This window comes from Balaenoptera borealis (genome assembly GCF_965194805.1).
Source record: "Balaenoptera borealis genome assembly, chromosome: 15".
Taxonomy (NCBI): domain Eukaryota; kingdom Metazoa; phylum Chordata; class Mammalia; order Artiodactyla; family Balaenopteridae; genus Balaenoptera; species Balaenoptera borealis.
Window position 1 is genome coordinate 2,576,544 of NC_138871.1, and position 22,342 is coordinate 2,598,885.

The 22,342-nt window shown below is 52.4% G+C and overlaps 1 protein-coding gene across 5 annotated transcripts in view; it reads left to right on the plus strand.

Moving 5' to 3' along the window:
• The window catches only part of TGFBRAP1 (transforming growth factor beta receptor associated protein 1), a 51,475-nt gene extending 37,071 nt beyond the window's left edge, over window positions 1–14,404 (plus strand). For 3 of the 5 annotated variants that reach the window (XM_082357448.1, XM_082357451.1, XM_082357449.1), the window contains exons 6-12: window positions 985–1,326; window positions 3,024–3,081; window positions 5,453–5,596; window positions 7,179–7,322; window positions 7,881–8,040; window positions 9,594–10,027; window positions 11,876–14,404. In XM_082357448.1, the coding sequence (XP_082213574.1) occupies window positions 985–1,326; window positions 3,024–3,081; window positions 5,453–5,596; window positions 7,179–7,322; window positions 7,881–8,040; window positions 9,594–10,027; window positions 11,876–12,052 (1,459 nt within the window). In that variant the 3' untranslated portion in view covers window positions 12,053–14,404. Of the gene's footprint in view, window positions 1–984; window positions 1,327–3,023; window positions 3,082–5,452; window positions 5,597–7,178; window positions 7,323–7,880; window positions 8,041–8,654; window positions 8,963–9,593; window positions 10,028–11,875 lie in introns of those variants that run through there. The other 2 variants (XM_082357450.1, XM_082357452.1) reach the window with 2 other exon arrangements.
• The last annotated feature ends 7,938 nt before the right edge of the window (window positions 14,405–22,342 follow it).

Genomic DNA, 22,342 nt, shown 5'->3' on the forward strand with positions numbered 1-22,342 from the left:
GCTTCAGTAGTTGTGGCTCACGGGCTCTAGAGCGCAGGCTCAGTAGTTGTGGTGCACGGACTAAGCTGCTCCGCGGCATGTGGGATCTTCCCGGACCAGGGCTCGAACCCGTGTCCCCTGCGTTGGCAGGCGGATTCTTAACCACTGCGCCACCAGGGAAGCCCGAGAAGGCAGTTCTAAAGAGCGTGTTCGATGCCCTGTGAAGGATTCCTAGGAAAACACGATGGCTCACTTTCCCTTTCCTCCAGAGATTTTACCAAAAGCTCTGAGTTTAGAGAAAGAGCAGGTGCTTCTGGGAAGACTTGAAAAACTGTCCTTCTTCTGAGGACATTGTAAACGGCGTGCTCCTGGTCCACCGTCTTAGGAAGCTGAGGTCCCTTCCACGTGGCATGGATCCTGCACGCGTGGGCCGCCCCCTTCACCAGCACCCACCCCACCCCTCTCCCTCCCCAGCCCAGGCCTGTCTCAGCCCCTCCCCCCTCCAGCGGCCCTTCCTCTGGGCTGGGGGTCAGGTGCGCCCTGGGAAGCAGTGGCTCTTCACGCTCGCTCAGAAGATGAACTTAAACCCGCTGTGATCGCCCTTCAGTGTCCCACGAAGGCATCGCCTGTAGAAGAAGTTTTCCAAATGTCCACGTAGAACAGGTTCTGCACGACTCAGAGCCGTGAAGGAGGAGGTGTACACGGGGCCTCCTCCGAGTCTGCCTTTGATCAGAGCTGCTGTGCCTCCTGCTGTCCGCACCCCCCCCCGCCTGGGTTTGCGGGGACCCACGTCCCACCGCAGCACTGGAGGGGCCGCGTCTGCGGCCGCCGAGCCCGCTGCTGTGTCGTGGGGTCTGGGGGTGGGCGGTGCCTGGCTCGTGGTGCTTTGCAGCCCGTGCAGCTGCGGACGGCGTGCAGGCAGCGCGCCCGTCCAGTGTCGTCTTGTGTGCCTACGTGCACTCTCTCTCTCTTTTTGCTTCATTTAGTTTGACACTGTAATTGCAGAAGCGGCCAGCTCGACGTGCGGGAGCTGATCTCGCTGTACCCCTTCCTGCTGCCCACGTCCTCCTCGTTCACCCGGTCCCACCCTCCTCTGCACGAGTTTGCAGACCTCAACCAGCTGACCCAGGGCGACCAGGAGAAGGTGGCCAAGTGCAAGCGCTTCCTCATGAGCTACCTGAACGAAGTCCGCAGCACGGAGGTGGCCAACGGCTACAAGGAGGACATCGACACAGCCCTGCTCAAGCTGTACACGGAGGCTGACCACGACAGCCTGCTGGACCTCCTGGTCACCGAGAACTTCTGTCTGCTCACCGACAGCGCCGCCTGGCTGGAGAAGCACAAAAAGTGAGTGTTTCTGTCCCCCCGACGCTCCCCCCGAACCCAGGGCTCCCTGCCTGGCCCTTCCCCGTCCCCGCGCACGGGAAGCTGTCGTGCACTGAGGCACCAGCGTGACTTCTGAGCCCCAGGCGTTCATCAAGGGACCACCCGGCACCCTCGGGATCTATCAGCCTCATCACGGTCTGCAGATCCACCACAGGGGTCTTAGAGGGCACCAACTCTCGTGCCAGCTCCTTCACGACAGATCGTACAGTCACAGGCCTTGTTAGGCAATGGTGTGCTTGTTCAGTTTCCATCTGGGTGGGACTCAGCTGTGCGAGATGCCACATGTGTGTCAGTAAAATGATAGCGCACTTCAACCACTGATGGCCAGACTGAATGGACAGGTGGGCATCTGGATAAACAGATAGAAAGGGAGGCTTCTGGATCTTGTGGATAAAAGGTTACGGGGTCAAACTCCTTCATTACAGACGTGAGCTGGTCGGCACCCATCCCCTTGCCGACCGGCCACCGGGTACGATGGGGGCCCGTCTGCAGTGATGACGTGATTAGATCTGGCAGCTTCTTCATCCTGGGGGCAGGCGGTGGTCTAACCCCTCTAGGCCTGAGGGGGTTGAGTGCTCCCTGTAAGATTCTTTGTCTGTGACTTTTGGTATGCGTTTGACATGGCGGAGATGCTGGTGAAATTCCACGGAGACCCAGGCTCACGATCCAGAACCTGTTCAGATGCAGGACGTCATGGGCTGGTGACTGACCTCCACGTGGGAAGTGGCTCATTCAGCCGTTTCCCTCAGTTTCCCGAAGGCACTGTGGAATGGAGTGATTTATTTAGGAACCAGAAAATGCACTGACAGCTCATGGCAGTGACTTGGGATGGCAGGGTCTGACGGAGTCAGTGTAACTTCCTAAAAGCTTTTGGGAGAAGAGAAGGGTTCTAGGGAATAGTTCAATATCTTGAGAGGTTGCTCTTTGAGGGAAGAAATCCGACGGCCCCCTGGGGCAGCTTGACCTGGTCACCTGCTGGGGAAGAGGACCAGGAGAGGACACACCTGTGAGCGTGGGAGGGTGGCAACAGCTCACGGCCCGGGCGATGCCCGTGTCATCACTGATCCTGTCTGCTTATAAATGAGGAAGCAAGGGCCAAGGAAGGTAACCTACTTGCTCAAGGTCACACAGTCCCTAAGTAATGAAGCCTGGATTGAAAGTCAGGGCCTGGAACTCTGGGTCCCCCCAACCCGACTCTCCCTGACCTTCTGTTCTCTGCAATGCCTGCGTACTGTTGGCATTTATTGCCGTTCAAAATCCTTACCCCAGAATGGCTCAGACAGCATCCCTTCCAAACAGTCTTAATACCTAGTGATAAGTTAATAATGGTTAACTGAAGAGATGGCAAATCATACTAGTATTTGAAGCAAGTTGTAAAGCAATTCCAAATGTGATTTTCCATAGTATCATTACAGTTTTATTTTTCAGCTCATCTTAGATGTGAATACGGTCCTTTCTGGAAATTGATAGGGAATACATTTTCAGACTATAAGTAAATAAACAGAAAGGAGGATCTTTCTGGTGCTTGAAATTTGTTGTTGAACTGAGTTGAATAGCACATGTGGGGCTGGGGGCCCAGGGCCGGGGGCGTTGCTGTGGGGGTACTGCCCGCAGTGGTTGGTCGGGAGAGGGTGCACTTACCCCGAGTTTTCTTGCAGGTACTTTGCACTGGGGCTGCTCTATCATTACAACCACCAAGACGCTGCTGCCGTTCAGGTGAGTTCAAAGGCATCTCAGCACTGTTTAAAAATCACCACCATTTAACTTAGCAACTAAGTTGCTAAGCAACTAAGCCCGTGAGCCACAACTACTTAGCCTGTTTGAAAAAAAATCACAAATTGATAGAGACCAGTCTTGCCTGATCTACAACCTTTTTTACGAATCCTTGAGAAATGTTGGCCAAGGATTTTCTTTTCTTTTCTTTTATTTATTTATTTATTTTTGGCTGCATTGGGTCTTCATTGCTGTGTGCAGGCTTCTCATTGCGGTGGCTTCTCTTGTTGCAGAGCATGGGCTGTAGGCACGCGGGCTTCAGTAGTTGTGGCTCGCGGGCTCTAGAGCGCAGGCTTAGCAGTTGTGGCTCACGGGCTTAGTTGCTCCGCGGCATGTGGGATCTTCCCGGACCAGGGCTCGAACCCGTGTCCCCTGCATGGGCAGGCGGATTCTTAACCACTGCGCCACCAGGGAAGCCCCAAGAATTTTCTTTTCTTCATCTTTCCATCTCTTTAAAGAACATTGTCAAGACTGAGTTGTTTAAAATGTAAGAAAGATAGGATTTCTTACTGAGCCACAAGGCCTGTGACTCCACTACCTTATCAAAAATTAAGGCTGTAACAGGTTGTAATTTCCACTGTTAATGACAATAAGTCTTGCCAGAGAGCTGGGTTGTCATGTCATCTGTGACAAAACTAAAGCTGATCAAGGCCAGTCACTTGCCCGGGTGGCACCCCTGGTCAGCAGGAGAGCTGGGGACTGAGCCAGTGCTCAGGGCCCTGGCAGGGGCTCTTGCGCCCAAATTTCTCATCTTGTCTCTTGTCTTGCATCTTCTGTGAGCGGCCAAGAGCATCAGCAGTGCTCACCAAACTCACCAAGCATATCTGGTTGCTTTGAGAAATTACCATGGTAACATGATTGTGGAATAGGTAAATAAAAAAAAAGTTCCCATCAACACACACCCCATGGCTAAGAGCAGATTTGGGTGTCAAAGCTAAAATGTTTATTTTTTTAAAACACCATGTTCTGAGAATTACAGTTTGTTATAAGTGTGTTAATAACATTAGCAAAGCTATATAGACAGGAGTTTACAAAATTGAAATAATATGGAATAAATCACCATATATGGCAGAATTTTTTTAATGACACATTTCAATGGCTGTGTGAATAGTTTGATTTGGGGAATTCAGCGCTGAAGAAACTAGTAACAAAAAACATTGGTGTGCTGCTACCAGAATTACAGGGTTTACACTGCCTGCCTGTTTCCTGGGCTGCTTGCTGGTGTGGTGTGGTTCAGAAGTCAGTGTGGACATGTGGGTGAGGTCCACGGCACAGACGATGGTGCAGGGAGCTCTCAGGCAGCCTCCATCTCTGCCACACCTCGTGATGCCACTTCATTCTGAGGCTCTGAAAGTAAGATTCAGTTTACAGGGGCTTCCCTGGTGGCGCAGTGGTTAAGAATCCGCCTGCCAATGCAGGGGACACAGGTTCAAGCCCTGGTCCAGGAAGATCCCACACACCGTGGAGCAGCTTAAGCCCATGCACCACAACTACTGAGCCTGGGCTCTAGAGCCCACGGGCCACAACTACTGAGCCCGCACACCTAGAGCCCGTGCTCTGCAACAAGAGAATCCACTGCAATGAGAAGCCTGCACACCACAATGAAGAGTAGCCCCTGCTTGCCACAACTAGAGGAAGCCTGCGCGTAGCAACGAAGACCCAACGCAGCCAAAAATAAATAAATAAAAATTAAAAAAAATAAAAACAATAGTACATATGCACAGTGGAGCATTAAAAAAAAAAAAAGATTCAGTTTACACGGCAGGGAAGTGTCTGGATGAAATAGCAAAGGACTTTATTATTAAAATCTACCCTGATCCCCCATGCAAAAGACAGTAGGAACACCAGGGCACAGGGTCACCAGAGGTTTTGAAAGCACATCAGACTCAGACAGTCCCAAAAGGTCTTCAAAATCAGAAATTCCTGTGACAGAGTAGGCTGAAACAGCCCGGCTGATGGATGTAAGTGAATTTCTTCTGTGTCCAAACATTGTCAGTGATGATTTTATTTCAGGAAGAGACATTTTTTAATGCATCCAAGTCTCCTCATATACTATATTTACTTTTTGTATTACTGTGATCTCATTAAAAAGGAAAGAAAAAGAACTTGGTGCTTTATGTTCCTGATTTCCTGGACCGTGTCCTCTCTTTTTTTGTGTGTGTGTGTGTGAAAAAATTAAAATGGATTTAAGCCTCTAAAGTTTCTCCTGCCACTTTGAAATATTGAAAGGCCAAACAAACACTTGCCCTTTCTGAGCTAATTCTGAGCTAAGAGGTATGTAACCTTCCCTACCTTCTTTTTTATTCCTCTCCAGCTGTGGGTGAGCATCGTGAACGGGGATATTCACGACTCCACGCGCTCAGACCTGTACGAGTACATCGTGGATTTCCTCACCTACAGCCTCGACCCAGACCTCGTGTGGCACTATGCTGACTGGGTCTTGCAGAAAAATCCGGAGGTTTGTGCTTCGTAAACGCATTCGTTCAAGGGCGGCAGTGGGGCTGGTGAAAATGGACAGAAAACTTGATTCTAGGTGGGAAAAGAAGCTACACTTTAACCCTTCTCTCCGCTTTTCCCCCCGCTCCGCCTTTTAATACATGGCTTGAGCCGTCTGAATCCCAGCTCTCGAGGAATTTCTGCATTTCAGTGCTCCTGCACACCTGTGTCGGGGGCAGGCCACTGTGTAGGAAAGCAGAAAGCACCGCAGGTCAGGTCTTAGCATCTTCTTAAACACCTGTGTGTTGACCCCCGCCCCTAACGGCATCTGGTCCCTTGTTCTCTGTGGGCTGAAGCAGGACCAGACTGTTTCCCTGCAGGGCGTGGAGCCGGGCCTGGGCCACACCAGGCAAACCGTCGCCCTTGCTTCTATGTCCCCAACCCCCTTTGTGGGGGGTGGGTTGGGGACATAGAAGGGCCCTTTTTGTTTGTTTGTTTTCATCAGTCATTTTATTAATCCTTAAGGGAAATGTAAATCAAAACCATTTCACACCCATTAGGATGGCTAAAGCTTAAAAGACAACAATAGTACATGTTGGCAAAGATGCAGAGAAATTAGAACTCACATTCATTGTTGGTGGGAAAGTAAAACAGTACAGTCATTTTGAAAGACAGTCTGGCAGTTCTACAGATGGTTAAACAGAGTTATCATATGAGCCAGCGATTTCACTCCTAGGTGTGCATCCAAGAAAAATGAAAACCTTTATTCACATAAAAACTTGTACATGAATATTTATGGCAGTACTAGTCACGACAGCCAAAAGAAAGAGAACACCGTGTCCATCACTTGATGAATAGATGAATAAAATGTATATGCACAAAATGCAATATTACTTGGCAATAATAAATGAAAGGGGTTTTTTTTAGTATTTTTTTTGATAAATTTATTTATTCATTTATTTAGTTAGTTTTGGCTGTGTTGGGTCTTCGTTGCTGTGTGTGGGCTTGGGTCCCATGTGGGTAATGCACGCGGTGGGTATGGGCGTTTGGAGAATCGAGTTCACTGAATCTTCAGCCGCTTGTATCTTCTTTCACTTATGATCCAGCAAGTGACCGTCCTTGTTTCGGATGATCTAAATGTTACAGAGTTGTTGCTTCATGGATTGTCAAAACCTACCACCAATAAATGTTTGGTTCCTTAGTTTCTGACCCTTTTAGAAGGAATTTCAGCTGGAGCTCTGCGGCATTTCCTATCTCTGTCAGTGCTTCATCTGCACTGTTTTTCCGAATCATCATGTTTTTTTGTTTGTTTTTTTTTAATGTGGACCATTTTCAGAGTCTTTATTGAATTTGTTACAATATTGCTTCTGTTTTATGTTTTGGTTTTTTGGCCATGAGGCATATGGGATCTTAGTTCCCCGACCAGGGATTGAACCTGCACCCCCAGCATTGGAAGGCGAAGTCTTAAGCAGTGGACCACCAGGGAAGTCCCGCAAATCATCATTTTTTTAACAATGATTTTACCCAAAGCGTACAGTGCTCAGAATGAAGATAAGATGGGGTGTTTGCAAAGCACGATAAATAAATTGCTATTCTTCTTTCAGGTCGGAGTTCAAGTTTTCACCAAGAGACCTGTGGACGAACAGCAGAGTAGATTTAACCCAGATGATATCATCAGTTGCCTTAAGAAATACCCGCAAGCCCTGGTTAAGTACCTAGAACATCTGGTCACGGACAGGAGACTGCAGGTGAGGCCCCAGCGCGCAGGCTGAGCTGTGTGGGCTGCGGTGGCATCACCGGGACCTGAACTTGGCCCACGGGTCTAACGTAATGTCTCGTGTTCCCGGCGCTCAGTCTGTACGCGTGGGAGGTCAGGGAGGGAGCCGGATGTTTGTGAAAGAGACCGGCGGCCTAAGTAGCTTTTTTCTCACCCTCCATCTCTTGTCCCCTCCGCTTATATTTTCTTCTCTTTTCCTTCCTTGTTATTCTTTTTTTTTTAGAGTTTTTTTTTTCCTTGTTGTTATTCTTAAAGGAAATGAGGAAAGCTGTCCCTTTTTTGGAGAATACCTAAATCCCGTGGCCCTCACTTCTCAAAATGAGATATTTTCCCATAGATTTTAGATTCAGCTTCTCTGTGTCGTGGTTTCTGAAAGCTTTTGCCCCGGTACGCGTGTTCTGGGGCTGTCCTGTAGCCCCCGCTCACCTTGCACGTCCCGTCTCGGGCACCTGCTGGCTGGTTGGTTGGGGGGCGTTCTCTGGGCTCCCCTAGCAAATGCTGTCTGTCTGCCTGTCCCCCTGTCCTGCAGAAGGAGGAGTACCACACGCACTTAGCCGTCCTCTACCTGGATGAGGTGCTGCAGCAGAGGCCCAGCGCCAATGGCAAGGATGCAGAAGTGACCGAGACGCAGGCGAAGCTGCGACGCCTGCTCCAGAAATCCGATTTGTACCGAGTCCACTTCCTGCTGGGTGAGTGGATCTCGCTGGATAAACGTCACCGGCGGGGGCGGGGGGGTGGGGGCAGGGACGGAGGCCTTGGCATCTCTTCGTCTCTATTCGGGGGGAGGGGGGGTTTGTGAGCCTCTGTGACACAAAGTCAGCCTCCTGGAGGGCAGGCGAGGCTCCTTGTCCGTCCTCCACCGTCTGGGAACGGACAGGGCCCCTTAGCTGATGACGCAAAGGCTGCCCTGGGCGTTGGGAGGTCTGCATGTCTGCTGCGCCAAGCTGCTTTGAGCTTGCTATTCGCCTTTGAAGCCCTCGGGTCAGTTCCTTCTGAGGCTCCAGCTCTGGTCACGGCTTTGAGGGTGGCACTGCGCCCAGCAGCCCACTCGGCTGCCCCAGGCTTGGAGGAAGGCGGGGTTCCTGGAGGGGGTCTGGGTTTCATTTCCTCCAGGGCAGAAACCTCAGTGTCCCTGTTGTGTACGAGCCTCAGAGCAGCACCTGGCACACTGAACTTGTCCCTTGCCGTTTTGGGCACCGTGGAATTTCCAGGTTGTCCTGACTGGGTTAATACATTCCTCTTTAGCAGCTTTTAACACCACTCTCTGACCATTAACTACACCCATTCTCATTGTTCGCGGTAGTTGTGTCCTGTAGAGTCTCCACCACTGAGATCACGGACACTGAGCCATCAGACCTGGAGGGATGCAGGGTCAGGCTCCTGAGAACCTCTGGTCACATCATTTTCACCAACCGATCAATATGTAACCTTGTTTATGTGTGTTTCTGCTTAAAGACACCTTATTTAATGTATGTTGTTGATTCGATGACACTGAGCTCGTGGCCAGCAGCACACGACTCAGGCCTGAATGATGCTCGTGTGACACATGTACTTTGTCCGAAGGCACGTGGCAGCCCTCCTGGGAGGCTACGTGGGCACCCCTAAACTCTGCCACCCAGGCCAGGGTGTCCAGGTAGCCTGGGTGGTAGAGTTCAGGGGTGTCCAGGTAGCCTGGGAGGCAGAGTTCAGGGGTGTCCAGGTAGCCTGGGTGGTAGAGTTCAGGGGCGTCCAGGTAGCCTGGGTGGTAGAGTTCAGGGGTGTCCAGGTAGCCTGGGAGGCAGAGTTCAGGGGCGTCCAGGTAGCCTGGGTGGTAGAGTTCAGGGGCGTCCAGGTAGCCTGGGTGGTAGAGTTCAGGGGCGTCCAGGTAGCCTGGGTGGTAGAGTTCAGGGGCGTCCAGGTAGCCTGGGTGGTAGAGTTCAGGGGTGTCCAGGTAGCCTGGGAGGCAGAGTTCAGGGGTGTCCAGGTAGCCTGGGAGGTAGAGTTCAGGGGTGTCCAGGTAGCCTGGGAGGTAGAGTTCAGGGGTGTCCAGGTAGCCTGGGAGGCAGAGTTCAGGGGTGTCCAGGTAGCCTGGGTGGTAGAGTTCAGGGGCGTCCAGGTAGCCTGGGTGGCAGAGTTCAGGGGCGTCCAGGCACCCAGGCTTGCTCTGCCCATTCTTAAGCGCGTGGCCCATGCAGTTGCGGCGTTGGATTGGCACCGCCTGGCGCGGGCCCTGCCGTTTCTAACCAGCGGTCCCGCCTCACAGACCGGATCCGGGGCGCCGGGCTCCCCATGGAGCGCGCCATCCTGCACGGGAAGCTGGAGCGGCACGAGGAGGCCCTGCACATCCTGGTCCACGAGCTGGCCGACTTCCCAGCGGCGGAGGACTACTGCCTGTGGCGCTCCGAGGGCCGCGACCCGCCCGCCCGCCAGCGGCTCTTCCACCTGCTGCTGGCCATGTACCTGGGCCCCGGCCCCTGTGCGCCCGAGCTGGCCGTGGCCGCCGTGGACCTCCTGAACCGCCATGCCGCCGAGTTCGACGCGGCCCGGGTCCTGCAGCTGCTGCCGGGCACGTGGTCGGTGCAGCTGCTCTGCCCGTTCCTGACGGGGGCCGTGAGGGACAGCGTCCACGCCCGGAGGACCACTCAGGTGGCTGTGGGCCTGGCCAAGTCCGAAAACTTGATCTACAAATACGACAAGGTGAGAGCCCGGCCCTCTCGGGTGAGACGTGTGATTTGAGGTCGGTTTTACCCGTGGAAAAATAGTCCTTGTCCGTTTTTTCTCTGTAACTTCAACACACGGGATTTCTTCACACAGACCCAGGTGTGTGAGCCCAGGTGGGAGCCGGGCCAGCAGGTGTACGGTTGGGGCAGCTTCCCGCCCCTTTTAGACACTGACGGTGCCGAGAGCCGCGCTCCGGGCCCTGGTCCACGCTGCACGTCACGGTGTCACTGCATCCGCACCGCGCTTCCGGGCAGAATTGCCTCCCCGTCACAGAGGAGGGCAGGGGCACCGGGAGGTGACACAGGACACAGAGGAGCCCGGGTGTGGACCGCAGGCCGGTTCAGAGCTCCACGTTCCGGGTCCCCATCGCTGTCTCGTGGGCTTGCTGTGACTAATAATAGCAAATCCCACAGGCCCGGGGCTCAGACGACACACATCCAGTTCTCACCGTCTGGGGGCTGGGAGCCCGAGATCCAGGCGCTGACAGATTCGGGGCCCCGTGAGGCCCCCTTCTCACTGAGCTCGCGGGGCCGGGAGCCAGCGCTGGTCTCTTCCTCCTCCATGAGGGCCCTGAGGCCGTCCTGGGGGCCCCGCCTCCAAACACCATCCCACTGGGGGTCAGGGCCTCGACATTTGCTGAGAGATACGGGCATTCGGTCCATAACACCCCCAAGCTCATCCGGAGGAGGCTTCTCTCTGGTGAGGCCCAGACGCCCCGCAGCCAGCAGGGTGTCCTTCCAGGGCGGGAATCCGCCACGTTCCTCCCGCTGGGAAGCCTGCACTGACTCCCCAGTGGAGAAGCCGAGGCCGGGAAGATTCAGCCTCCCTCCTCTGGCCCGTCCCTGCCCGTCCCAGGGTGCTCAGAACCTCCCAGTGGACTTGCCGTTTCGTACGTACGGCCTTTGAAGCCACCGTTGCCTCTGCCTGAGACGGCTCACCTCTTCCTTTTGTGCCTGGGGAACGCCTGCCTGCTCGAAACCCCGCCTAAGTCTTTCCTTTGTGAAACCGTCCCATCCCTCTAAGCAGACGGGCGCCCCGTGGGCCGACTCACGTGCTGCATCCGTAGCTGTCCCCTCCCCTGTGAGGCTTTGGGTTCTCTGAGGGCAGGAGCTTCCTTTACTTATCTCGGTACTCCTGAGCCAACCTGGCATCTTGAAGGCATTGAATGTTTGTTGAATGACTAAAGAAACTAATGAGTAGGGTGAATTCAGTAAGCCGTCACTCCGTCCTGCCACTAGGCTGACTTGCCGGGCTGATTCACGTGAATTGTGCAGAAAGGCTTTTAGCTTGCAGAACTCAAGTCCTGTTTATCAGACAAGAAATAATAAAGTTTTGTTACTTACATTTAAAGAAAGGAAATGATGTTTCCTGGGGCCAGTCAGGAATGTGCCATGGATGGACCCCATCACTTTGACCCAGTCTCTTATTTGGGCCTTAACTTTTCTTGTTTGCAAACGAGGGGAGCAGGGGATTAGATAGCTTTCATGGTCTTGTCAGCTCTAACGCCCCATGATTCTGTAATAGGCCTTGCTTGAATAGATCAGAGCTCAGAGAATGTTTGAAAGAAGATCTTGGTGAGAAATTCCTCCGCCAGACAAGCAGCAATTACTTTTGTAAAATAAGAAGGCAGTTTCGTAGCTTTTTTGACTTGTCCAGTTCCGAGGATGTGTTTGTTTATTTTCACCGCTGATACTCTGTTTCGAGAAATTGATATTAAAGCTGTCCTCACCAGTGATAATAACAACCCATGGGGTAATGCGTGTCAGCTCTGAAAACCGGTGTCACTTATGTCACAGGCGTCCCTGCCTTTGTTTCTTTTTGCAGATGAAGCTGAAAGGAAGCTCAGTTCGGCTCTCAGACAAAAAGCTTTGCCAGATGTGCCAAAACCCCTTTTGCGAGCCCGTGTTTGTTAGGTATCCGAACGGTGGTCTCGTCCACACCCACTGTGCGGCCAGCAGGCACACGAACCCCAGCTCCCCCAGCCCCGGGGCTCGGACTTGAAGAGGCCGGGCCGAGGGCTCCTTACCAAGCCGGCCGGGTGCACAGAGCAGGAGGCCGCGTCAGCCGTCATCTGGTGCTGGGGGGGCTTCAGTCCGTGGGAAATGGGATGCGGCCGACCCCCTGCATCGGATGGAAATGGGTAATCCCCAAAATAGAGACATGCCAGATTCACCCGTCCAGGGACATCGCCACCCAAAACAGATGTCTGCTCTGAAAGGAAATAAGCCTTCCTGTGCCACCCGGACAAACCGGGCCCCGCACCCCGAGCCCCGATCTGTAGACACGTATTTGCACTGGAAACGTTTGCTCCGGTGGCACGGAGGGGACCGCGTCCTGGCGGGCGAGCGGCCAGGGCGCAGAGCTCTCCATCCTCCCCGCCTGGCCACCGGTCGCCCTGCGGGCTCTGCCTTTGCCCTGAGGGACAGCTGACCTCAGGGAGGTATCTTTGTTCCTTCCCACTTCCTATCTGGCTTCCAACCCCTAAAGGTCTGCCTGGGTACCCAGGCCCTCCCTTTGGGGTAAATGCATTCGCTTCTGGCTGCCTCACAAGTGAAGGCCCCGAGAAGCTGTGGACGTGCCAGGAGGAGCCGCTCGCAGGTCTGGAGCCGACGGCGGGGGCAGGGGCACACGGCGCATCGCCCGCCGGTTTGTAACTCCATGATTAACATGTTCAATTAGAACTTTTAATTTGGCGTTATATCTTCTTTGTGACTTTTCTCTCTTTTGGAAATTCACCTCCGTCATGTTCATTAGGGACGTTTTTCTTTGTTACCCCCCATTGATTCCTCGAGCAATGAAAAGGGAAAGGTCGTGAGCACAAGCCAAGCGTGTTTTCCGGGGCGGCTGGTGGTCACCTCCGCGCTGGCCAGGGCGGGCCGTGGGCGACAGCTGCCCTGCGCGACGGGGGCGTCACCCCTCCCGAGGGAGCGCCGCCCCCAGAGGAAGTCCAGGCAGGCTGCCTTACCTCTAGCACTTTACACGCCTGCCCTGCGGCTTCCTGGACACACGGGACAGACGCCTCCCGCATCACAGACCCCGCGTCCATTCCGCGTCTCTGCCCAGCATCGCGGAGAAGCTGACGCTGTCGTTACTTCACTGCCCTCTCCTGAATTTCCTCCCGGTGATTATCGACTCTATCAGGGACTAAGAAGAAAGATGCCGTGACGCCTGGCAAACGTGCGTCGGCTCGTGCGTGTGACGAGGGGACCCCGGGACCCGGCCCCTCTCCTTCAGCCCAGGCCTTAACAGACGGGGTGGAGAGCTCGTCCTCCCTGCTGTGAAAACGCTTTCTGTACTATCACGGTCGCTGTTCTCTCTCCTCTTGTGATTCCAAGGGGGTCCAGAAACTCTTCCCTACGGTGTCTCGATTTCTGAAGAATAAATGATGAAGGAGTTCTTGCAGCTCAGCCGTGTGCTGTGTAAGCTGCTGTGAATGAATGCCCAGTCACGAGTCTTCACCCTGCGGATGGCTGTGAAGGAACGGCCGTGTGCCTGGGGACGTTACCATCACGACTCGTGAGTTTGGGGTTATCCCTCAGAGAACAAGCGGCTAGGACACGGAAAACTGCACCTGTAAAAGCACTGTTTCTCTCCACGAGATGGGTACAATCCTGGAAAAGCCTTCGGATTGTTCCTTTCTCACTTGGGGGCACTTGTCTCTCTTTGCTCTGAACACTGATCAGTATTTTGAAATGTTTGTTAGCCTTTAGAATAATGGGAACTGAAGTTGAGCAGTTTTCTGTCTCTACTCTAGAATCCGCTAATGCAGCAGAATTCTCTGACCCTGTGCAGGATTGTTAAAAACCTTGCCTTTCTCTAACTCCCACGAGGCCCTTTTCTCAAATCATATTTTTAAAAGAAATATGTGGTTCTTTCTAAAGACCTGCTCTCTTGTGATTGTGCCATTGGTTAGAGGAATTGGAACCATCACTTGGCCCTTGGCCCCCTGGGTCGGTTCGATGTCACCATCCTAGTTAAAATAGCGTGAACTGGACTCAGCTGACATTAGTATTCTCTGGGCAAGACTCTTCAATTTCATGAGCTGGTTTTCTGCTGTCGCTTATCAGGTGTCCATGTGGGAGTGGCACGTGGGCTACGGAGCCTTGAGCCCGCGCTCAGAGCTGGAAGGCCCCGGGCCTGAGCCCCGGATATGCTTGTGGTGGGGCTCCAGGGGCCCTGGGTACCACCCTTGAGTCACTGCCTGTCACACAGCCGGGGTAACCTGGGCTTCCCCCTCGCCCGCCTATGGAAACCTGGTCCTTTCAACTTTACCCTCTGCCCCTGGTTGGATCCCAAATACACGAGATGTACAAATGTAAACTTGTTGATTTTATTAAAGTTCTTTTAATTCTTCGTCCCTCCTGTAATTGTTTTTTTTTTTTTAAGAATTTCAGTTTATTTATTTATTTATTTTTGGCTGTGTTGTGTCTTCGTTTCTGTGCGAGGGCTTTCTCTAGTTGTGGCAAGCGGGGGCCACTCTTCATCGCGGTGCGCGGGCCTCTCACTGTCGCGGCCTCTCTTGTTGCGGAGCACAGGCTCCAGACGCGCAGGCTCAGTAGTTGTGGCTCACGGGCTTAGTTGCTCCGCGGCATGTGGGATCTTCCCAGACCAGGGCTCGAACCCATGTCCCCTGCATTGGCAGGCAGATTCTCAACCACTGCGCCACCAGAGAAGCCCCTTGTAATTGTTTTTTAAATAAAAGTTATCTTGGTGACGTGATGGTTTCCGCTGGCAGGGCACCTAGCCCAAGGGGCCATAGAACTTAGTCATCTGCCCTGGTGGTGCCTTCCCGCTCCTGCAAGGACTTGCATTGGTCGCTCCTCACATCCTTTGGTGTTGCTTCACTACATTTTAAACAATGCACTACTGACTATCTCCTGCATAATCTTAAGGTGCTCCTGGATGTTTGTGGCCTTCAGATTAATCCTGCTCTGCGGAGTTTAACAAAGGAGATCTCCGGTTACTTCTCCGATATTTCACCTTTTAGCCACATGCTCCCAAGGAAGCCTGCTGCCCTTGGATTTCTAGCCCCGAATATATTCAGGGAATAGAACTTTGTTTAAATCTCACCTTTTAAATTTTAATTCATCCCTTAGAACCCCGTTCACAGCAGGCCTTTGAGAAATCCTGCCAGGTGAATGTCATAGCCCTCTTTCGTGTTCTTTCTTTCTTTGTGGGTACTGCGCTAGCCCGAGGATGGGGTGTGTGCACAGCTGAGCACCCCTGACTATTCTTAGCCCCTGCTCCATGTCGGTCGGGCTGGTCAGCTCCACGTGTGTGTGGGTGTGTACGTGCGTGTGTGTGCCTGCGTGTATGTGCAAGCATGTGGATGTGTGTGTGTGTGTGTGCATGCATATGTGCATGTGTGTGTGGGTCTGGGATGGTGAGGACTGCCGTCCACCACTTCTTCCAACATGCTAATCAGGGAAGCAGGGAGTTAGACCAGCCCCTGTTTCCTCCCGTCCGGCTTCTTTGTCTGCTGCTGGGAGGAGTCGGGTGCTGTTCCCACATCTGCACTCAGACCTGTGTGGCGGGTCACCTGCAGCAAGGGTTCCCTAATTGCAGGTGGGCAGCTGGCTGTCCCGGCACGTGGCACGTGTGAGCCCCCGTAACCCAGCATCACCTCTGCTCCTCTGACCGTAATTTCATGCAACCGCGTGTTGGAAACATGCAGGGGCTGTGCCACCCTCCTGTTTGTGCTCGGTGTAATTTACTGGTGTAATTTCCAGGTATCTGGTGTTTGTACAAATACTAGAAAATACGCTGCTTTGTAGCAGCTGACAGAGAAGCTCAGCCATTCCCAACCCGCCTCGGCCGTGCCAGGGTGCACACCCACCGGGCCAGGAGCTGAGGGGCTAAAAGACTCACCTTACCAAGAGCTGTACGCAAGGTGCTGAGGGGGCGGTTTTCCTTTTTCAATCCATGCATTCATTTATTCGTATATTCATTCATTCCACAAGTATATATTGGAAGATGCTCCGTGCCAGACATCGTGCTCCGTTCTGCAGAAAAACTGGTGAGAGACACATCTGGTCTCAGCCCTGCTGGAGGTAATGACAGCCCCAGGGGACAAATGCCGGAGGATGCAGTGCCGGTGGACCAGATGCGCGGAGTTGGAGGGAGAGGGCTGCACTCAGGGTTGGGGATGAGCGGGCTTATGGCCCCGTGGGGATGGAGAGAAAGAGGATCCAATGACTCTGCAGCCCGGGAAGGCGGCAGGGGACAGTGACAGATGAGGCTGGAGGCCGAGGCTTCATCCCGGTTCTGGGCGGAAGAGAAACACGGGTGTCTGTGCTGTAGAGAGACCAGCAGTCCCCCGACCAGGGGCAGCCTCAGCCAACGTGTCCATCTGGTATTGGGTCCATTCATCTTGGTCTTTACATGGTTTTTAATTATATGGGAAAGGACTCCCGCCCCCCAAAAAAGAAACAGAATGTAGTGGCCAGTTTATTTGGAGAATCCTTTGTATTAAAATATAGTACATGGAGGGCTTCCCTGGTGGTGCAGTGGTTAAGAATCCGCCTGCCAACTCAGGGGACACGGGTTCGAGCCCTGGTCTGGGAAGATCCCACATGCCGCGGAGCAACTAAGCCTGTGCGCCACAACTACTGAGCCTGCGCTCTAGAGCCCGCAAGCCACAACTACTGAGCCCACGTGCCACAACTACTGAGCCCACGTGCCACAACTACTGAAGCCCGCACACCTAGAGCCCATGCTCCACAACAAGAGAAGCCACCGCAATGAGAAGCCTACTCACTGCAACGAAGAGTAGCCCCCGCTCGCCATTAGAGAAAGCCTGCGTGCAGCAACGAAGATCCAATGCGGCCAAAAATAAAATAAATTAATGAAATAAATAAAAATTTTTTTAAATGTTAAAAAATAAAATAAAATATAGTACATGGATAAAAAAATTGGAGGTATAGTAAGGCCAACAGATCAGGAGACAATTGCCACTGAAAAGATAGTTTTTATGCTCACGGATCCCGGAGACCCTCCTCACAGGGGAGGGGGCACACCAACCACATGGGGGAAGCACCAGGGCAGGAGAGACAGGGCAGGTCGGGGAACGTGGGCAGGAGCCTTTATTGTGGTTTCAAGGCAAGGAGGGGGTGAGGAGGCTGGGCAGGCTTGGGGCTGGCTAGTTGGAATGATTTCCATGGGCTCTGGGCCCAGGGGCTGTCCCTGGCTGTCTGGCCCTGGCCCCGGGGGATGAGAGCAGGCGGATAGCAGCTCGGGGTGTGAGCGCCCACAGGGGAGGCGGTGGGGTGTGGGCGCTGGTTGGGCTGGTTTGTATTTGAAGGGGCGCTCGCAGGCGAGTTGTTTACTGTCTCCAGGAGCTAGCCAGTCCTGGGAGCGGCAACCTCTCCAGGGTCAGCCAGGGCCCAGACGTCAAAGCATCAGAATACGGAAAATCAGAGAAGTGGTTAATACAGATTTTCGATTAAACCACTGGGGTGGCCACATTGTACTCTGCTTCCCAGGACAGAGAATTGAACGTGACAAGGTTAACGTACTTCTAACAGCAAGATAGGAAAGGCTGCTCAGAGTAGCACAGGGTGAGGACAGGAGAGAGGATGGTCTGAAAACCCTTCCCAGGCCCCGCCTGCCAGACGTGTGTTGTGGTCAAAGGGTTTCTCGAGCCTGAGTGACTCAAGTTGGCTTATACTTGCCGTGAATAAGACTTTCAACCCAGATTGGTTTCTAGAGAGGTGTAAGATGCCTTTAATAGTTGTTTCTCTGTATAGCTACTGTAGAGCACAGGGAACAATACTCAATATTTTGTAATAACCTAGAAGGGAAGAGAATCCAAAGAAGAATGTATAATATATATATATTCTGACTATAACTGAATTGCTGTGCTGTACACCTGAAACTAACATGATATTGTAAATCAACTATACTTCAATTAAAAAAAAGGAAAACATTAAAATATAGTTGTTTCTCATGCTTTTCTATATATAATTAGTGAATATATATTAATTGGCCGAAACCTTTGCAGCACTGTCAAGCTCTTGAATAATTAATGTCTCCTCCGTCAAACAGCTGTGGGCTTTCTCTCCCGGGCTCCTTCATGTCCCAATTCATAATCCAACCTTGGCCCAGCCTGTTGGCGGACGACCCGTTGGTGACTGCTGAGAAGAGCTTCACAACCTACCTTAAGAGTTTCCCGAGTTTTTGGTAACTTTCAAGCACAGCTGGTTAGAGAATAAATTGCCATGACCTTTCCAAAAAAAAACAATTTTATTATGGCATCAAAAGCCACCAATTCCACTTTCATAAGTTTATTTTCGGAAAATAATCAGCAGCTAGGTAGGAAGATTTATGTCAGGGATACTCATTATAGGATTTTTTTTTTTTAATAGTGGGAAATAGAAAAAAACAAAACCAAACAGGGAGTACTTAAGTAACTTAGCTTCTGGTGCAGCCACATAATGGATGACTTCCAGCCACCAGAAATCACTTCAAAACATGAAAAAAAAACCCTACCAAAACACTAAGCTAAGTTGTGGGGTAGTATGATCCAAATTTTGCAAAAGAAGTACACATTTTTATATGTAAGTTTAAAAAACTAGAATATCTTTAATTTTCTTTATGCGTTTGGGTAAAAAACAAGTTTTCATTTCTACAAGGAGCACATTACCTCTATAATAAAAATTATTCAGTAGATATGATTTTTAAAACTTGTCTAAGACTAGAGAACATTTATTCCTAAGGATGGAAAGTACTCCATTCTCTTACAGAATCTAAATCTAAACTTTAAGGTATAGCATCACCTCACGTCTAGTTAAGAACTTACCCATATCTGCTTATGGCATCATTTGAGAAGGAAAGATTCAAGGAAAACAGAGCGGGGGGTCGGGGAGTGAAGAGGATGTGGGGGAAGAAGAGGGTCTGTAGGTTCACGTGAAGGTATCATGGAGATTTAGACTCTGGGGACAAAACCCCGGTGGAACCGCACACGTTGGAGAGCGTCTGAGCGGGTGCATCTCAGTGGTCCCAGGGCTCCCCGCCGGGAAAGCGGTTCCTAGCAGCCTGGACTGCCTGCTTCCTGAGCGGCCCAGCAAATCCCGTGACAGTCGAAGCCTTGGGGAGACAGAGCCTCCTGCTCCCCACAGAGTTTCTCCCTTCACGCTTTGAAAGCAAATTACGCTTTGCGCTTTTCCATATGCATTTATAAAGTTATTCAGTCCTGTTTGTTTTTTATGGTGAGGTGAGTGACCCTTTCTTCATGGTTTAATAAAACATCCGAAGTCTTCATGACACCACAGCAAAGCACCGCAAGGAGGGGAGACTGCAGCAGCATTTCAATGAGGGAGGAAATGAGAAATGAGTCCCCAAAGGATACTTAATAAGGAACAGCAAAACTGTCTTTTCAAAAAATGCTTCTGGAAATGAGCTTGGCTGTTTTTTTCCGGCTGGATGGTTGGCAAAGGGACAGCAGCTGCCAGAGGCAGCAGGAGAGAGCGCTGGGGAGCTGGAACACGCAGATCCCTGCAAGGGACCGGCCTTATTACCCCGGCCTTGGGGATGGTCAGACGCTTACCTGGACACCTCCAGGTTGAGCTGGCATATCAGCACCCTCGGATTCCTGGTTGCAGAAGGTAACCTTCTGGCCACACCTGTGTGTTTCTCATACAGGTGAGTTCTTTCTGTTCCTATCAGACTAAGTAGGAAAAATCCCTCTGTGCTGCAGCCCCTCTCTGGTTCCCTCTGAGCCAGGTGCTCGGGCACCTCTCCTATTCTTAGATCACCTCGTCCCCAGCTCCTCCAGGAGGAAAGGGCCGAGGGCGGAAGGTAAACCAAGACTGTCTGCTACAGTGCCCTCGCGCGCCCGCCCCAAATAACGTGCGCGCACGCGCACACACCATGCTGTTGTGTTTCAACATCCTTTTATTCTTACACAATCCAGATGTAACCACCCCTAGGGTCCCCAGCCCTGTTTTCTTGAGCTGCTCAATCGCCATGGCCTGGCCCCGGCCCCCATCTCTGCAGGTCCACCTTGCCATCAGCCACCGGCCTGCACCTTCCAATAGGCGAAGCTTTGAAAGTATACTCTTTCCTTTAACATAATCAAATTCTTGGCAGACTCAGTCTCAATCGCTGTTGATTGTGGTTTTAAGTTATAAATTTTGTATCTTGGCAAAAGTCATCTCTTTGTGGCTGCAAATTTTCAAACACCTTTTGTGCCTAAAAGGTTAAATGTGGCGACTCTCTTCTCGGCTCAGTCATCAACGCACATGCAATTTCTGTGTCTGGACACACATCCCCAGGCGCTGGGGGCTAGAGGCAAAGAGAGAGGCACCATCTTGGGTTGATTGTGTTTATTTTACATCGAGAAGAGGCTCAGTTATGAAATTTGCACTTAGGACTTAAGAATGTCTGTGTGTGCTAAGATCGCTCACTTTTCAAGATCGTGCAGTCTTGGCAGAAACTGCTGGGAGACCCCCCCAGCTCCTCCTCTCCTTCTGTGCTGAGAGAGCCTTGACTGGACACGTGGGCATCTGACTAGGGACTCAGTCTCCCAGCCTCCTTTGCACCCGGCGTGATCATGTGACTCATCCCCCAGCCTCCTTTGCAGCCGGCATGATCATGTGACTGGGCTCTGGACCAGGGAAGACCAGGGAAGACCAGGGGAGTGTGGATGTGCCTTATCCCGCCCTCCTCCACACTCTCGCCTCCTGAGGAGCCAGGACGCAGACCTGGCTGCGGCCTGCACTGACCCCAGAGGTGAGGACGATGCCCCAGGGACAAAGCACACTGAGATGGGCGGAGCCTGAGTCCCGAACAAGCCGGTGGGCAGGGAGCCCACCTCACAGCTGGACTTCCGTGAGAGTGGGCGGGGTTACTTTTTAAGGTTAGCGCTGGGGGGGGGGGGTCTGTTCCAGCAGCTCTGCCCATTTCCCCTAGCCCACTGCCTCCCTCCCGGCCTCCCTCCCGCCTGCATCCCTGCATTCCCGGCTCCGCCACCCAGCTGTCTGCGGCCCTTAGAACCCCCGAGAACAGTGGGGTGTGACCTCGGGCTGTTTCTCCAGCCTGGGAGTAGGGTGGCACTACCCACCCATCCCTTCCCCTAGCAGCCCAGGGGGGCCGACTCAGCCCTGGGAGCGTTTTGAGCGGAATGAAGTGGTCATTTCAGGCCACCGAGTCCATGCTCCCGGCTTCAGTAGCTGTTGTGTTCTTGTCAGCCGACCCTGAAATCTTACAAGCACATGAAGACGAGGAAAGGACAGGACAGCCAGTTTCTGAAACACGTTTTTACCCTTGCCCCAAGCGGACAAAGCTGGGAGGTAAGCAGGTTGACAACACGACCCTAGCGATTACTGCCCTGGTATCTCCAGCCCAGGCGTGGGACTAGGTCCTCATATACATTATGTCATGTGTTCCTCTCGGGGGCCTCTGGCTGGGAGTGTCTCCCTCATTTAGGAGGCCAGGAAGCTGGACACAGAATCACTTGCTGGAGGCAAGGCTGCTGACTGCATGTGCAAGGGGAGCACAGCAACGTCGGAAATACTTCACATGGCAGATTTTTAGTCCCAGAGAAAGCGTGTCCTGTTAATCATGTCAGGGGAAACTACGCCGGGGCTCAGAGTAGCCAAGTAGGAATTGATCTAGACTTTGCTCTTCGTGTTGGTTGTCAGAATGTCCTAGAGAACCTTTGCCTTTATTTCACCCCAACAGCAGGGGGCCGAGATTCATGATGACGAGGTAGTGGATTTTCCCGGGTGGTGAGGGTTAGGGTGACACTTCTGAGACTTACCGTGTCTCGTTTTCTGAGGCGAGGCTCTCCCACGGGCCGTCACCACCACAGTCACTGCCCAGGACCCCACAGAAACAATTCAGCGCCCAGGGTTTGGGGGAAGTCCAGGGCCAGAGAGAAGATGAAAACATAATACAGAGAAGCAGTGGTCGCCCTGCAGGCATCAGGGAAGGAGACAAGAACTTGCTATTTATGTAGTATTTTAAGAAGTTCCTTGAAGGCCCAGCGAGGCTGGAGAGAATCAGGAAGTCGGCAGAGTGAAAGTCAGAGGTGAAACTAAGTGGCTGGAATTATCTAGCAGGGTGGGGAGTTTTTAAAAATGTGGGTGCCCTGTTGTGACCCTCACACTGCTGAATCTCCCTTTGTCATCGGTAATGCCCTTTAGTCATTGCAGCTCGGCTAGTGGCTTACAGGTTCTGGACTAGACTTCCCGAAGTGGGTGTATCTCAGGAGGTGTCCGACCCCAGATTCCTGGTGTACTAGTCGTGGCTCTGGCGCTAATTTGGCAAGAAACACAGTCTTATACACCGAAA